The 15396-nt window shown below is 49.1% G+C and overlaps 2 protein-coding genes across 2 annotated transcripts; one reads left to right on the top strand and one right to left on the bottom strand.

Moving 5' to 3' along the window:
* Positions 1 to 3094: 3094 nt before the first annotated feature.
* On the bottom strand, positions 3095 to 10342 carry LOC128268009 (farnesyl pyrophosphate synthase). The gene is made up of 5 exons (XM_053004996.1): positions 9379 to 10342; positions 5436 to 5742; positions 4734 to 5095; positions 4441 to 4667; positions 3095 to 4359 (listed from the first exon to the last, which is right to left on the bottom strand). The coding sequence occupies exons 1-5, from the start codon at positions 9609 to 9611 to the stop codon at positions 4178 to 4180; spliced, it is 1311 nt and encodes a 436-aa protein (XP_052860956.1). The 5' UTR covers positions 9612 to 10342; the 3' UTR covers positions 3095 to 4177.
* A 1888-nt stretch (positions 10343 to 12230) lies between these two features.
* On the top strand, positions 12231 to 15178 carry LOC128268008 (uncharacterized). Its single transcript, XM_053004995.1, has 5 exons — positions 12231 to 12305; positions 12369 to 12472; positions 12539 to 12720; positions 12784 to 13884; positions 13944 to 15178. Exons 1-5 carry the CDS (start codon positions 12231 to 12233, stop codon positions 15176 to 15178), a joined length of 2697 nt encoding a protein of 898 aa, XP_052860955.1.
* Positions 15179 to 15396: the final 218 nt, after the last annotated feature.

Below are 15396 nucleotides of genomic sequence, written 5' to 3'. Positions count from 1 at the left end.
CTCGTGCGAATGTGTCGTTGGTCAATGGTTCCCCCGCATTAGCCTTGTAGTGTGTGTGTTTCCTGCTAGCAATGAACTCATCTGTTGACGGCACCCAGTGCGTCGTGCCCCCCCGCGGCCAGTTGCGATTGTTGCGATTTGTGCGTGTCGAAGAGTAAGCCCAAATGGAGCGTGAAGATGAGGATAAGGGTCGTTTTATGCTTCACTTGCGCTGTGTAACACTGTGACACCAACGCCACGGTGTCCACGCTCCACGTCCATATGTGTTTGGTGGCCCCCTTTTTTCTGGCCGAACAGTAACCGGTATCCATAGGACTGTGTGAATTCAACCATCCGTTTTGGGTTTAATTGTTCACCATGAAATACTCGGGTAGCCATACAAAAAGAAGAAAAATTGTCCTGGTGGGCTGGCCAACATGACACTCAGCACTCAGACATTTTGCACAGAAACACCACCATTAGTGAAGTAATTTAAAGCAACACTGGCAACAGCAGCAGCAGCAGCAGCTTTCGAATTTTCTGCTCGACAAACCGTCCAATCGAAGACAAAGCGAACTAACTCCATAAGCATAAACCACACACATAAGCCAGGTTCACACAAATCTAAATCGATTTAAAGAGACACTAAATAGTAATAAAATCCACTTACATCACGTCTACGGCGCGGCACTCGAGTGAGCAAAGAATTCAACGACTCAGAACTGTTTCATGTGCGCGAATGGATTGCGAAATGTGCACAGAAGCGATCCAGGCGCTGGAAATGATTACCTTTGAGCCTTTTTTGGTTTCTTTCGTATTTCGCCTTCGTTCACCTATCTTTGGTTCCAATCACATTGTGATGTTTCGTAATCTATCGTGCTTGGCTGCTGATCTTCAAACAAACAGAAGGGGCAGACGATGATGTAAAATGCTATGAACACACAAACTTAAACCATTCTTAAAAATGGGGATCGATGTTTGAACGTAAAACTTAGAGGCTTAGAGGGCATCTCGACGGGACGCAACGGAAGGCGTGGCCATTTTTCAAAGGAACACACAGGCATTTAAATAAAAAAATAGAGAAGGAAGTGCGAATATGCAGAATGTATGGCAGATTCTAGTTTAACATTAAATTACCGCAAAAATGTGTATATTGAATAATAGTAAACGGTAGTGGTGTGTCCCGTGTCGTGTGTACACATTCGAGGGGTTATATGTAATTGTACACAACTGTGGGCCCAGTTCCCGCAGGTCCTTTCCCGATTTTAGACCCAATTTTGGTTCTCTACATCTCTGATACGACCCAGCCTGATGGCAAAAGCATAAAAACACAAAAACTGGATTGAATCGAGACAAAAAATGAAAGCCAACAGCGGAACATCGTAAAACACGAACAAATAGACAAACACACACACACACACGCGGGAAGAAAATCAATCAAAACAGGAGGAGGCAATCGGAGGGTGTCCAAAGGACCGCCGCGATCTCCACAACTGGATCTTATTACGAACGATCAAGCAAAGGGTGGATTACGAAAAATGGCTAATACATGATCAAATCATTATCAACGGAAGCGAAAAGGAAAGGAAGAACGCAAGAGAGAGAGAGAGAAAGAAAAGTGGCCCGTTGAACTGTATAATGGCAGGAAACAAAATTACGATAAGATAGTACGCTTCCTTTTCCAGAATGAACGTAAATAAAAGGATGCAACAGATTCTAGCAAATGGAAAAGCGCAGTAAAGAAAACAAAAAATATATATATACACAAATATATATAACGAAACAAAAAGTAGTGAAACAAAACCCAAAACAACAAACTGAACCATAAAAGATATTATCATATTGCTTTTCTTACCAGCGCTCGAAATCCAACACCCTAAGCTTGGAACAGTCCCAAGCAGGCTTATAAAGGACATGACACAAACCTATCTACCATTAATGGGGCATGGAAGATGGAAACGGAGGCGGCCGGTTTGATTTTGTGTAATGAGAACAAACTGAATTATAAAACTGAAATAGATTTAGAGCAGCAAAAGTGAAAATCCATATATACACTTATATATATATATATATAAACGATTGCCCACAAACCGGGCATAAATCGAATTTCCAGTTCATGGCGCCGGAACAGCGTCAGCGGGAGGGAAAGGAAGGCAGCTTGTTGTTTGATGATGGTTCAAGGCTTGATTTTGTCTCATTTCTACGTCACATAGTAAGCCATTCTATCCACAGCACACTCCGTTACCCGTTAAAGACATTCTATTGAAAAACACTAAAACGGGACGATGCGTAAGCATTTAGTGTAGAGTAGGTAAAGAAGGTGACGCGGTCCGTGAAGCGGTTTTCTGCGGTCTTGCAGTGTCCATCTTGCCCGAACATAGGGACGGAACCCGGTGTCGGTGTTGAGTGCAGTGCAGAGTATTTAACACACATAAAAACCACCCAAAACTGGTGAACTTTGCAAACGCAAATGCAGCTACAAGCTCTTTTCCAGATCTCAATCCAATCCAGGCATTTTTTCTTGGCCACAACTTGTCGCCTGCTTTTTCTGACGTAGCTTAGAACGCAGCGAACGAGTACGGCGTTTCATCGGATGCAATCCGTGTTTATGGGTTGGCCACCAACATGACCAACTGAGAAGACGGAGCTATAAACGGAAAGTCGCAGGAGGTACGCCCTTTCGGTACGACAGGATAGTAACTATATAGTGAAACAAAATACCACAAACCCAAGTGGGTCAGAACTAAGCGGATAGATATGGCTGCAAAAAAACAAACCGGAACAGACCGATATACTCCCTGTAATAATCCCAACTATTACATGTCCGTTTTTTCGTTTCATTTGTCGAATAAAATTTAATTAATAAAATCAAATGTACGGTCTCGAGTTTCAGTATTCAAATCACACGTATTTTGTAAAAGTAATGCTATATGGTGTAATCCTCTCGACTTAGCAACCCATGTGTGACCCAGTACTATCCTAAACCAGAAATATTTCGCGTTGGTTTGAAATGTTTCAACCCATTCAAACATTGGCAAATTTTAAAATTTGACCGTTAATTCTTCCACATGTTACTTTGTTCGGCTCGGCTAGAGAAACACAACGCAATTTAGTATCGTTTTGTTACGTTTTTCTTCTATATAAGACGTAATATGAATTTATTATTTTTCATTCGAAAATTAACATATGACTATCGGCTGTCCTCGTTTCACCTTAAACTCTGATTCTAAAACCTACACACCGCGTTTCCACCTTCCCACTGACTCCGCCACTTTCAGTCCGACTCACTCTTGAACCTTTCTCTGACATTTTAAACCAGATTTCCTTCTACGGTACGCGGCCCCCGAGAGTGATGCTTTGTTTCTCTCTGATTAGTATGTAAGGTTAGAAAAGTTCCAAATATTGTAGGCGTAAAAATGATTGCTGCCTCTGTTCGCACTCCCATTCCCTCGAACCGCAAAAACCTTTCTGTCCATCTGTCGAGCAGCAACAATGGAGTGCCTTAAATGCTAATGTGTATTACTTTTCTTACCCGGAGAGGCCAAAAGCTCTAGTCCGCGAACTCGGGACGCAAAATGTACTGAAATAGTCTGCGTGATTTTTTTTTCGGTTCCGTAAGTAGACAAAATGATCTCGAAAGTGCAAAAGAAGATTCGGGGAAAGTTTGATCACATTTTTTTCCAAAATATACGACACAAATTTCTAAACTTTGTTTTCGCTTTTGCTATTGGCGAGAGAGATTTTCTGAAAATCCTCGGCCACAATTTCTACACCCGGCGACATCTGTGTGTCTCAAAAAATCGTACCATTCTCTTTTCGTTGTTGTCGACTAACTTACTTTTCCTAACAATCTAACGGTCGTGTGCGATCGTTGAGCGTATTTACAATCGAATGATGCATACGGTTTTCTGTTACGCTCTAATTACGTAATGTTTGTTTGATAGAAAACCGATAAAGATGAATGTGTATCGATGAACAAACTTTGAAACGATAGATTCCAAACACCGGATAACCTCACGTGTACGGCATATAATCCGTATACGGTGTTAATGTGGGTCTGTGTGCTCCTGTTCTGGGTTCGTTCCACACAACCACGCTCCCGAGGTTCGGATACAATCTAAAATCTTGAGTTTTGGACTGCACGAAAATGGTAGCCATCGCGAATCGGTTGGCGGAAGGATAATGGTAGTGACAGGACTTACGCTTCGCGCCGGTAGATCTTCTCCATGATCTTGAAGAACAGTTCGTGTGGTAAGCCGCGCGAAATTTGCTGAATGTGCGTTTTGATCATATTGTACGACTCCTCCTCGTAGATCGCGTACGTAGTTGGAAGGCCGAGTTGTTCGTAGAGCTTCTTGACGCGTGCAATCTTGTCCGGATCTGTTGAAGGACACAGGACAAGACCAGTTAGTAAAGAACACCCCACAGGCAGCTAGTTCCGCTTGCTTTCCACTCACTTACCATGTGAGCCGTAGCACTCCTTCATGACCTGCTTCTGCTCCTCGGTAGCGCGCTGCATCGCGACCACCGCCAACCAGCTGCACTTGCCCTCGGCAATGTCGGTACCGACCTTCCCGATGACGGCCGGGTCCCCGAAGCAATCGAGAAAATCGTCCTGCGCCTGGTAGAACTGCCCGATCTCGAGCAAGATCGTTTTCGCCTGGCGGAACATTTCCGGATCGGTGTATCTGAAAGGATCAGCAGATCACGTTAGCGATCCGTACACGGCCAGTCCATCAGCATCAGCTCCTTACCCGGTCATGTGCATGGCCATGGCCACCGGGAGGTAGAACGTGTAGTAGGCAGTCTTGTGGAAGACGATCGATTTGTAAATGTCCATCGTGTACTGGGTCACATCCAGCTTGGCCGACAGCAGATCCAGGCTCTGGCCGATCGTCGTGATGAACTTCATGTTGCTGAACTCCTCCAGCAGCCGCGGGTAGTACGACTCGTTGCCAAAGTGCTTCTTGAGCACGTAGAAGATGGCCGCATCGATCATGATCCCATCGTTGATGGCCACCATCTTCACATCGTCCAGCGTGTGCCAGCACTCTTGGCCACGGCGCATCGTGCTCCCGTCCATGATGTCGTCCATCAGTAGGAACATCGTGTGAAGCTGGAAGAAAAAAGGGGCACAAAAAGCCAAAAAGCCATTTAGAATCGCTCGATTTCGATTTGCGTCACGCGCAACATAACCCCTGCACTCTCTTTTCGCCGAATCTAAGGTCAACACGCTGCTGACGCGTTCGACATTCGGTTCAATGGGCGGCCGAGCGCGTTATCAGCCGAAAACAAAGTCCTAAAAAGTTTGCCGTTCTTTTGCCAGACGAGTAAAATGTGCTATTAACCTTAAACTCTATCAGCCTGAGGTTTCCGAATTGATACGAAATCATTGTGGGAGCCAAGGATCGAGGAGCTTAACCTTGTCTAGTGCGTCGTCCGAACAATAAACTCACCATTTCGATGCACCAGCCCAGGTACTGAGCCCGGCGAATGTTCTCCGGAGTGAGGTCCTCGTGTTTCGCCAGCATGCGGTACGCCAGGACCGAGGCCAGCCCACGGTTCTTCTTGCCCTTCGGCACGTTGTACTGGAGGGCGCGAACGAACCACTTGGTGGCCACGTTCTTGTCGAACTTCCGAGCGTACTCGGTCAGATCGCGCACCAGATCGGGAAACACGGCCATAAACTCGCGGCTTTCGCTCTTCGGGACGGCCGTCTGAGCTGCCGCTTCCGGTACGGATGAGTTCAGCGTCGACAGTGTTCTAGAGAGCGCGAGACAGACAGAGGAAAAACATTATTAGTGACGAAGAAAAGATGATCTTATGTGTGATCAGTATCAGCAGGGTTTCAATTCGGTTCCAAAACAGAACGTGATTAGCACAACCTGCGGCGCCTGCGGGAAACACAACCGATTAACGTTTTGTTTTGGATCATTAAGCGCGGCGTTCTATAAAAAGAGTGGCTAATTAGCAGGTTGCAAATTAAATCTACCAAACGGGTTCCACACAAGCGGCCGATGATCATCGGCTTCTTAGCGGACTTAGCAGATCCATCCAAAATCGCAAAAAAGCAAGGTTCAAAGGTTGGCCAAACACATCAAATGTGGAACTGATTTACGAATGAACGCCACAAATCTCTACGGGAACGGGCTCACAGCAGCGCCGTAGACATTTTAATGACTTTATTTGCACGGCTTATCATTCGAACCGGGCCCGGGGCGCGTTGCTAATCAGTCCGTTAATCAACCTAAAGCAATGCTAACAATTTGTCCGCAATGTTGCGTTGTATTTTTGGACTCCGGTTGCCTATTTCTGCGCTATTTACCCTGCGCTGGCCTCAGCAACAACATGAGTGACACGGAGTTTCACTGTCCAGCCCCCGGGTGTGAAAATGACGTTTTCGCACCTCTCTCTCTCTCGTTTGCGCACGTTTTCCACCTCTATTTAGGTTACCCGTTAGCGCCCAGAACCGCCCAGAAGGATCACGGCACATATGGGCGCCACAAATCACAATGTTCAAATCAGACTCCACATTCTGTATTGGCTGGCGGACGGTGAGATCAGCAGCCTGACGCGATTGCATAAATTGAGATCCTCGCGGAGATTTTCGAGAAAGCTTGGCACGGAACAACAACAAAGCAAAACCGCCTACAATGGGGGACCATTCAAATCGATGCACGTACGCGTAAACAACGTGCGCCCGACGGCCGCTGTTGTGAGTAATACAAAAATCTTGATAGCAAGGCCGCCGCCGCGGCGAACGGAGCAAAACAAACCCTACGAAAACAAGAAAACGGTCATAAATATTTACGCCTTTCCGTGGAGCGGTGCCGGGCCGGACAATGCGCGAACGCCGCTAACGCCGTTTTGCAGCCCTTCGATCATATCAGCGCGAGCACCCCGGTGGGGTCGGCTTTATCTTCCCCGGGCCACACTGTGTGTTGACCTTCCTCTTCAGAGCTCTTATCAGTCAAAAGGCTAGGCAAAAGTGTGTCGTAAAACTGAGCCACAGCGGTGCCCTCTATCGGACAAGCCGTTTTTGCTCTGGAACATTTTGCGGTCGATCGCGCCATTTTGAGAAGGATTAAGCATGGATTTCTCGAACGGACGGGCCCCGTACCGGTTGGCGCCTACTTTCTCTTACACGATCGCAAAGCAACGGTCGATCGCGTGACAGGCGATTAACCAGTCAGGAAGCGCGGATATCTACCGATCGAAAGGAACGCCTCCACGCGCGCTGCACCTTAATTCCAACAAAAACACGCCACGCACCCAACGCGGAGGTCCCGCGGTAGCACACTCACCATCAACAGCCGCGAGAGCCCCTTCGCGACCGGCTTTTTGACCTTGGCAGTAACATTTGTGTAGCCTGGCGCGGCATCGTTTACCGACCGGCCCGCAGCACAGCTGGGGCGTTAGAACGGAGTGGCGTGGCGTCGCTTCGTTGGAACCGCACATTTCATTCTGGAGGCGCAATAAAGAAACGGCTGCGCGAGAGTTCGCAGCGAAAAGCTCCTTTCACACTCTCTCACGCGCTGGTTTGTGGCCCCGACCAGGGGTGCCCGTGTTTTGGGCCGATGAAAACTACGCAGTAAAGTTCGTATCCAGAACACACAGATGATGAGGTGATGAGACGCGCTCGATAAAAAAACGCTGTTCTCTCTTTATCTTGGATTTTTTGCGAATATTTCTACAACATCGGCCTACTAAGGGTTGCTGTTGGTGGGAATCGAAGCTGATAACAAGACATGGTTCCTCGCGGGAAGGTGACACACAGCATCGATCACGTACGCATAGTGTGAAGTTCACACACGCGTCTATTTTCAACCCGTCCACCGGCGGCAATAATGTGGCGGCCACACCAGCGCAATGGCGTTGTTGTGATGGAACCCTCCCTCCTTGGGTCCATATTATGGTCCGGTTTTGTAGCGAACGTTGACTCTTCAAAGTTTGGCGTGTGTTTCGCATTCTCCTCAATTAGTGTGCGCTGTCTTGGGTCGATGTTGTTGCCATAGACACAAGCAGCGGGCCTCTCTGCGGACCACCACCCGTCGTGCCGTCGGTCAATTCGATTGGGTGGTGGAGAATACTTAATCGCTTCGCAACGTCAAGTGGCCGATTGGAAACAGGTTTTTGTAACACATTTGCTGGCTTTGATTTGCGCGTTTGTGCATAATTTTATCCCCCACACCACCACTACGTGATGAGCATATCCCGGACACGCGGTGCGCGGTGGGATCTTCATGGTCGATAATCTTCTCCCTTCATCGGCTGGTGGGCCGAGCGTAGCAGAGCCTATGGCTCCGGTACTAAGCCAGCGGGTTTGTAACCACAAGCCGTTGTGGAATGTTTTCTCTTCGCTCAAGGACTGCTTTGTTTGCTTCGATCTTGCTGCGACGCACGTCGCCGCGAAGCACGGTAAACACAGAGAGACGCACCTCTTTGCTGGTGACATTACATCGATGTTTCTAGCATCGCAGCAACGGGCGTCGATGAGTAAAACAGGTTTTGCTATTATTACAAAAAGAATGACTCACGCAGCGCGGCTGGCGGCTGCATTCTTCCCACCCAACAACACCCAACGGAACGAACCGGGAATCTTGTTTTGACGGAGTCCAGGAGAGTTGACCTATCGCAGCGTGTGCCAACGCACCATGGAAAACAGCTGTGTGTGTGTGCGTTTGCACACCCATGAACGGGTTGGTTTGCACACCCATGAACAGAAAGAGGTCAGAAGAGAGCGAGGAAAAACAAAAACAAACGGCCCATCGAAGCATATTCATCCAATTGCGGGGCGACCGAAGAAGCGCCGAGTGAATACTTTCGCACAGAGCATTGCGTTCCACGGGAGGATCGTCCGAGAATCTCGGCACACACACAAAGACGCCCGTAAAAGGGCCTACGTGATCTATTTTTAGCACACCGAAATGTGTATGCGTTGTCGCCGTTCCTTGGTGTGTGGCTCCTTTCCATGCCACAACACACGCGAAACATTGATGGAACCAACAACATGATGGACCGCTGATAATATCTTCCGCGGACACCACCACACCTCCGCGGATGCTCCGCTCTATCACCGACCTCCCACCGGTCCGCCGATTGATAAATGGAAACGAACTTTGGACGGTCCGAAGGCGCTCCAAAAATACTGATTAAATCATCGCCGGCAGCCGGTTCTTTTATCGTCCCCCTGGAGTGTGTGTTCCCTAAATGAAAAAGTCCACATTTGGCCCCTCCGGTGTCGGGGGATTTTATGTTGGGCCTCTGTTAACCTCATTGACAGTCGTTTTCAGGGAGTTGCTTTCAAACGTGGAGTTGTATTGTCCACGTTCGTTAAGTAAAGCTCAAACTGTGATGGAAAACATAGATTGTGAACCGTCTCAATTCCGGTCTTCTTACCTTGACACCTTCTTCAGTCTTATCTGCTGCTTGCTGTCGCAGCTACTGCGAACCGTCGTCGGGTTCGGGTTTTCCGTCCGGATCGTCATGTAGTCGGAATTGTTCACCTCGCTGCTCTTGGAGATGCTACGGCAGGCGGCCAGAAGGGCGGTGGGCTGTCTCGCCCCACCGTACGCCCCTAGCATGGCCCGCGACAGCTGACCGGTCGACAGTTGAGCCAGTTTGGAAAACATTTTCGTGCCTCTTTGGTTCTTAATGCTTTTTTGGAAAAACTAAATCAAAACACACACCACCGACAGTCTGCTTCCAGGTTGGCTACTACGATTTGTGCACTGCCTGCTACGGCTTTCAGCTCACGTTACGTGAAATTTCGATGCCCACGACGATGATGATGATGACCGTGTTTCTTTTGCTTCGATTTCGACAGCGTTCGGTGGAAAGCGTTTAAAGTTTCTTCATCGCCCGTCGTCGTCGTCATCCAGCGGCGCGTTTCGTTTTATGAATTTCAGATTATATTCGGAATCCTGTGTATTAGAGTTTACTGTGCCCCCCCGGGGGTGGAGGTGGCCGCTGAGATAGCGCAAACCGGTTGAATATCTTCGCGTCTTCTGTTTTGGATTACACACGTGCCCTGTCTCGCTCTCTCGTTCGCTTTCTGTCACGCAATATGCTGCTTTCGAAACACTGGAGTTTCACACGTTCATCTGCCCAGCACACACACGTACGTACACGGACACAACTACAACCTACCGCACCTACTCTGCTGCTGCTGACGTCACACTGTGGGCACTTTCTTCGCCTACTTTTCTTTGCCTTCACAGACGATAATACCGTTCGCCAATGTTTGTTTTCTTCACGCACGGCTGAGAGAAGTGGAACGAACCTTCTTCTTGCACTGGTAATAAGCAGGGAAGCGCCGGAGCGAGTATTATGTAAAGAGACTGTTTTCTGTTGTGCTACGAAGTTCCGAAGAAACTGTGCCTTCCTCGGCGAAGTGCATCTGTTTTTGATACAGGCGAGTGCGGATCAAAATAAAAACCCGACACCAATACCAGCACTGTGCGTTCATTCGAGCGACAGAGAGGGTAAAGCCACACGCTACGATTTGTCTGCTACTTTGGTCTGCGCAGATCAAAGTCGTTATCGGATCGTAGTAATCTGTGGAGTGTCCACACGCTGCGACTTCATTACGATTTGCGTTGTTCTTACTTATCTGTCACAGTGATCGGGGAAATGGCTTTTAAAGCGAAGCAATGATTAAATTTCGATAAATTCTGTAAAAAACTCGCGCATCAACATGTCAACATGTTAAACCACCATCAACACACGCAAGCATGTATGGAAGTTGGACAGATATTAATGCTCACCTGCTTTAATTTTCTAAAACTGCGGCGATGGCCAACAACGAGATAAAATCGGTGCAATTTCGCTGTTCACACGTTACGATTTGTCTGTGGCGATGTGATTGCACAAACCAAAGTAGCAGTCAAATCGTAGCGTATGGACCGGGCTTTAGTTCTTGCGTTCGCTATCGCACGGGCAAATAGAGTTCATTCGGCCGCGGTGTTGGTGTGGACATTCATCGTTCGCACGCATATCAGCACAGTTATGTTTCGGCTATGCTCAAATGTTTACCTCTTTAAGCCTGTGGTGTTTGGAAAATTTTTGAATATTGCGATTGTACCTCTCCATAAAGAGCGCAGTTTCCACGCCAAGGTTACGCCGGGTGTAAATATTATTGTTCGTAGCTATTGACCCAAACAATAGCGCATATTGAACCGGCTAACATAAGCGATGCTTATCGAGGCACAATCATATGTTCGAGGCGCTCGCGTAATCATCGGCGTAAATAGTGCTTTGCTTGCGCACGTTTCCCTCAGAGCCAATAGTTTGCCGAAACGATTATATGCCTGCAACGGTGCAACTGTTATCAAAATAAAACGATTATCATTGAACGGCAATATCAATATCACACTATGCTGCCAATCCTACGATCATCTGCTGCTTCAAAGGCGTATTTGAGCGTTTGTTAGGCGTATTTGAGCTACGCATTAGCACCTCGTCAGAGTATTTTGCTACTTTTCGCATCATCCGTAGGATTCAAAATTAGCTTTATCGGCGGCAGAGATTTAATAGCGATCAATCAGAATTTTACTCCTTTGGCAACGGGTGCCTATGAATCGCGACGTAGTTCTCATGCTATGCCGTTATGTAGTCACGTAGGCATTTCGCGGATGAACGCTCAGAACATTCATGCGTTCTCCGAAGTCGCTGTACATAAGCAAATGAACGGTAGCTTATGTACTTGACCGATCATATGGAAACTTACTGGACACACTGATAATCAACAAATTATTAATTGTTTTTTTTAATGCAAACATACCGACTAATTTTGTGTTCCTCTGTGGAATGCACGACTAATGTTTTTACATCAGGATAATTAATTTTCAGGATATTTAATTTTCAAAAAACCAAAAACAGGATATTTAATTTTCAATTATAGGTTGCCAATGAGTTGTGGCGGGGCGTAGCGGATCACCCAGATTCGCGATGATTACCACATTGTTCCAGGATATGTGGTGTTCCGTTCCGGCCCCTTAGGGGTCCCTAACTTCCAAGCAATACGTCACAGTTGGTCCTGCTCAATTCGTGGAATGCAACAGTTGGTTGGAGGCGAAAACAGGTCAAGTTTATCGAAAGCAAATCCGTTACCCGTTTGTTGGATCGATAAAAATTTTCTTCACCCGAATCCTTCCGTTCGTGTTGGCCACAGTTGAGCTTAAGAAGCATTACTGTGTTCTAAAAATTACAAAATTCGTGTTAACTAAAGACTACGCGTACCACTTCTCATCATGGAGGTTATGGAAGAAGGAAACCTTATGGACAGAATTCCGATTCTGCTTCAACGTGATTTGCAGTACTATGAGGTAAGCAAGCGGCTGTCGAAAAGGTATGCTGCCACGGAAGCTTATGGCGTATGTGTTTCGCAGGCCAATCAAAAAGTGCTTCAGGAAAATATCTGCTCCGGTGTGGTCGGTGGCAAACTGGACTTTCCACGCTCGGCGTCCTTCGCATCGGTGAAGATCGTCCTCTGGTAGGTAGCGGCGGTGCCACTGAAATCGATTGCGGTTCCCTTTACCGACTCAACATCCGGATACAGGTTGGAGGACGAATATTACGCAGCGTATAGGAAAAATTCCGGTCTGCTGCATTTGGCCGATGCGCTGCAGGATCAGCAGGGCAAGGAATCGGAAGAGGCTGCCGGCTGTGGCGGTATCGTGAAGTCGTCCGATCCGGAAAAGTTTGTAATTTTGGTATCGAAATCGGTGGACAATTTGTTGGGTAATAAGCTGGCCTAAGGTACTGTGTGAGAGAGAGAACCATAGCACCGTTTCCTACTTCCAGAGCACATCCACACGCTGTCGCAGGAGGCGCTCGATCACGCCGATCTGACGGTGTTAACGGCCACGATCGGGGCTGCAGCCCTGGTAAAGAACAGCCTGTGCGTGTGGATACAGTGCGTGACGAAAACCGTGTGTCCGCCGAAGGGCGACGAGAAGGGCGGGTCGCTTAAGCTGAGCTACAAGCAGTACTCGGAAATGACGGAAGCCCTGGCGGAGCGACTGCTCGATCTTCACTGCCGGCTGCTGACGCTGTACATCACGCAGGATGCCGACTGTCTGCACTGGGAGAGCCAGCATCCGTTCTTCGAGTCCGAGCGTGGCTCGTACACCATCCAGATGTGGTGGCTGTACATGCAAGGCACGAAGCAGGACCTCTGGAACTCGGTGCCACCGACGATGGCCCAGCGCGTCTTTGCCGGGATGCTCAACGAAACACTGACCGTGCTGACGGTTCGTTACACGCAGACCGCGCCAAGTCGCGCCCGCTCGATGCTTCTGTTGGTGGACATCTCGAACGTGCTCCTGTGCGTCGGCGAGCTACTGCCAGCCATCTGTGCCAACGGAGAAGCGTTCGTCGGGTTGAACCTCCCGAACCAGAGCAAAATTATCCGTGACGTGCACGCCAAATGCCAGGAGCTGTTCTGCTGTCTGCTGATGCGTGGCATCCCACTCGGGGCTCTGTACAAGATCACCAAGAAGGCCGTTCATGGTGGCATTGCAATGTTTAACCAGCGCCAAGGATTGATCGTACCGTGGACCATCTTCGTGATGCCGCGCCTGTTTCCGGCGAACCAGAACGCGCACTGGGCCGGCCGCTGCTCGGAGCTTCCGACGAGTACGGCCATTTCGCTCGAACTGAAAGTGCTGCTGGCCGCACCACAGGCCAACTGGTGGCTCCTGTTGAAGGCGCTGTTGATGCGCGAAGCGCACCTGTCGTCGATGATCTTCCACCACCTGATCCGCAACCTGCCGTCGTGCGACAACTTTATTCCCAGCTCGAAGCAACCGTCGGTCAGCAGGGATTGCTTGTCGAAGAAGTGCGATGGCTTCCTGTGTGGCGTCGAGTGTAACGACATCGTCCAGTGGGCCCTGGAGCAGAACGGTTGGTAGGTAGGAGCATCAGCAGTGTCTCATTCCTGACGTCCGTCTTTTTTTTTGCAGATCCAATCGGGCAATCCAACTACCAGGTGTTGATGGGACTAACGTACATCGTGATAATGGCTGGCAAAACGTCCGACATCAACAAAACGCTCATCTCGGCGCTGGAGAAGAGCAAAATGAACGATTGGGCATCGTGCCTCGATCGGCGGCAGGTTTGGAACCAGAAACGGCCACCGTGGCTCGAAGCGATTCTGCATCTGATCTACCCGATTCTCGGACCGATCGTGCAGATGCTGGTGTCCGCCGTGCAAACCACGGCCAGCATGTACCAGGCGATGTCGCTGTCGCTGTCATGTTTCGCCGAGATGTGGGACTGCATTCCGGACTGTTTCTACACCGTCACCAACTGCCTGACGGAAATTCTGCCGGCCGAGATACGGCCACTCGGCGACTCGGTGCTCATACAGTTGCTCTACATCGCCCTCTACTCGAAGCTGCTGGACGTGGCCGAAACCGAGGGCGAAGCGGAAGCGAAGGAACAGGCGACCGCCGGCACGGGTGCGGCCACCTCACCACCGGATGGCGGTGCTGCGCCGGCACCAGTTTCGACGCTCAACATGAAACCCAAATCGGTCATCTGCCAGACGTTGGCTGAGGCGATCTGTTTCATCGACGAAGACAACAAACACACGGAACAGATCAACTCGCTGATCAGTCAGGCGCGCGAAAGTCAGCGGTCGATGGGAGCGTTGGAGAACGAAATTGACGATGCGGTCGGGTTCAACAGCTTCGCCAGCACGTCGCGGGTGGACGACGTCGAAGCGTTCCTCCGGCAGACGACACCGAGCGTGCGCTCCGAGGAGGAGTTCGATGTGGAAAATGCCGAGTACATCGCGGAGATGCTCGTGAGCGATGTGCTGATGACGAGCGTTGGTAAGTTGAGCATGAAAATGCTGTACCAGTACACGCGCAAGAACTTTGAGTGGATTCTGCAGCAGCTGGGCGTGAGCGACGTCGAGCACAACCCACTGCAGCCGAACCCGGGTCAGAGCATCCGCGAGGAGCAGCAAACGTTGATCGATCTGATGTTCCACATTGGGCACCGATCGTTCGATCAGCTGCTCAGCGGTGGCCTGGACATTGACTACACCAAGTGGTTCCAAACGCCCATGTCCATGAGTGGCGAGAAGGCTTGGCTGCAGGTTTGTCAGCGCTGGGAGTTTCAGGAGAACGCCAAACTGTCCGTCCACGAGGCACTCATGGTTTCGTTCATCACGTCACAGTTGAAACCATAGGACGGGAGGAAGGAGGTTAATGAGTACTTATGCGTCCTTTCTGCGTCCATAGGCGCACTTATCGTAAGAGAGAGAGAGCACATCTAGCATCCGACAGACGCACCTTTTCTGCTACCTAAAACCTAGTTCCACCGGCAACTAAAACGATAAATAGGCCAGTGGGTAGAAATAAAGGCAAACCACGGAAAGCAACACACATGGGTATCGTTACTTACGCT

This window comes from Anopheles cruzii, chromosome 2 (assembly GCF_943734635.1).
Source record: "Anopheles cruzii chromosome 2, idAnoCruzAS_RS32_06, whole genome shotgun sequence".
Classification (NCBI taxonomy): domain Eukaryota; kingdom Metazoa; phylum Arthropoda; class Insecta; order Diptera; family Culicidae; genus Anopheles; species Anopheles cruzii.
The sequence above is the reverse complement of the archived record's forward strand: the minus strand, read 5'-3'. Positions and strand labels throughout refer to the sequence as shown.

Excerpts from the sequence above, each read along its gene's own strand:
- LOC128268009 (XM_053004996.1), bottom strand. The coding sequence starts at position 9,611 with ATGTTTTCCAAACTGGCTCAACTGTCGACCGGTCAGCTGTCGCGGGCC. Across the intron at positions 5,096-5,435 it reads TGGGCTGGTGCATCGAAATG|CTTCACACGATGTTCCTACT; the intron begins GTGAGTTTATTG and ends TTTTTCTTCCAG. Across the intron at positions 4,360-4,440 it reads GGAGTGCTACGGCTCACATG|ATCCGGACAAGATTGCACGC; the intron begins GTAAGTGAGTGG and ends GTCCTTCAACAG.
- LOC128268008 (XM_053004995.1), top strand. The coding sequence starts at position 12,231 with ATGGAGGTTATGGAAGAAGGAAACCTTATGGACAGAATTCCGATTCTG. Across the intron at positions 12,721-12,783 it reads ATCGGTGGACAATTTGTTGG|AGCACATCCACACGCTGTCG; the intron begins GTAATAAGCTGG and ends TCCTACTTCCAG. Across the intron at positions 13,885-13,943 it reads GTGGGCCCTGGAGCAGAACG|ATCCAATCGGGCAATCCAAC; the intron begins GTTGGTAGGTAG and ends TTTTTTTTGCAG.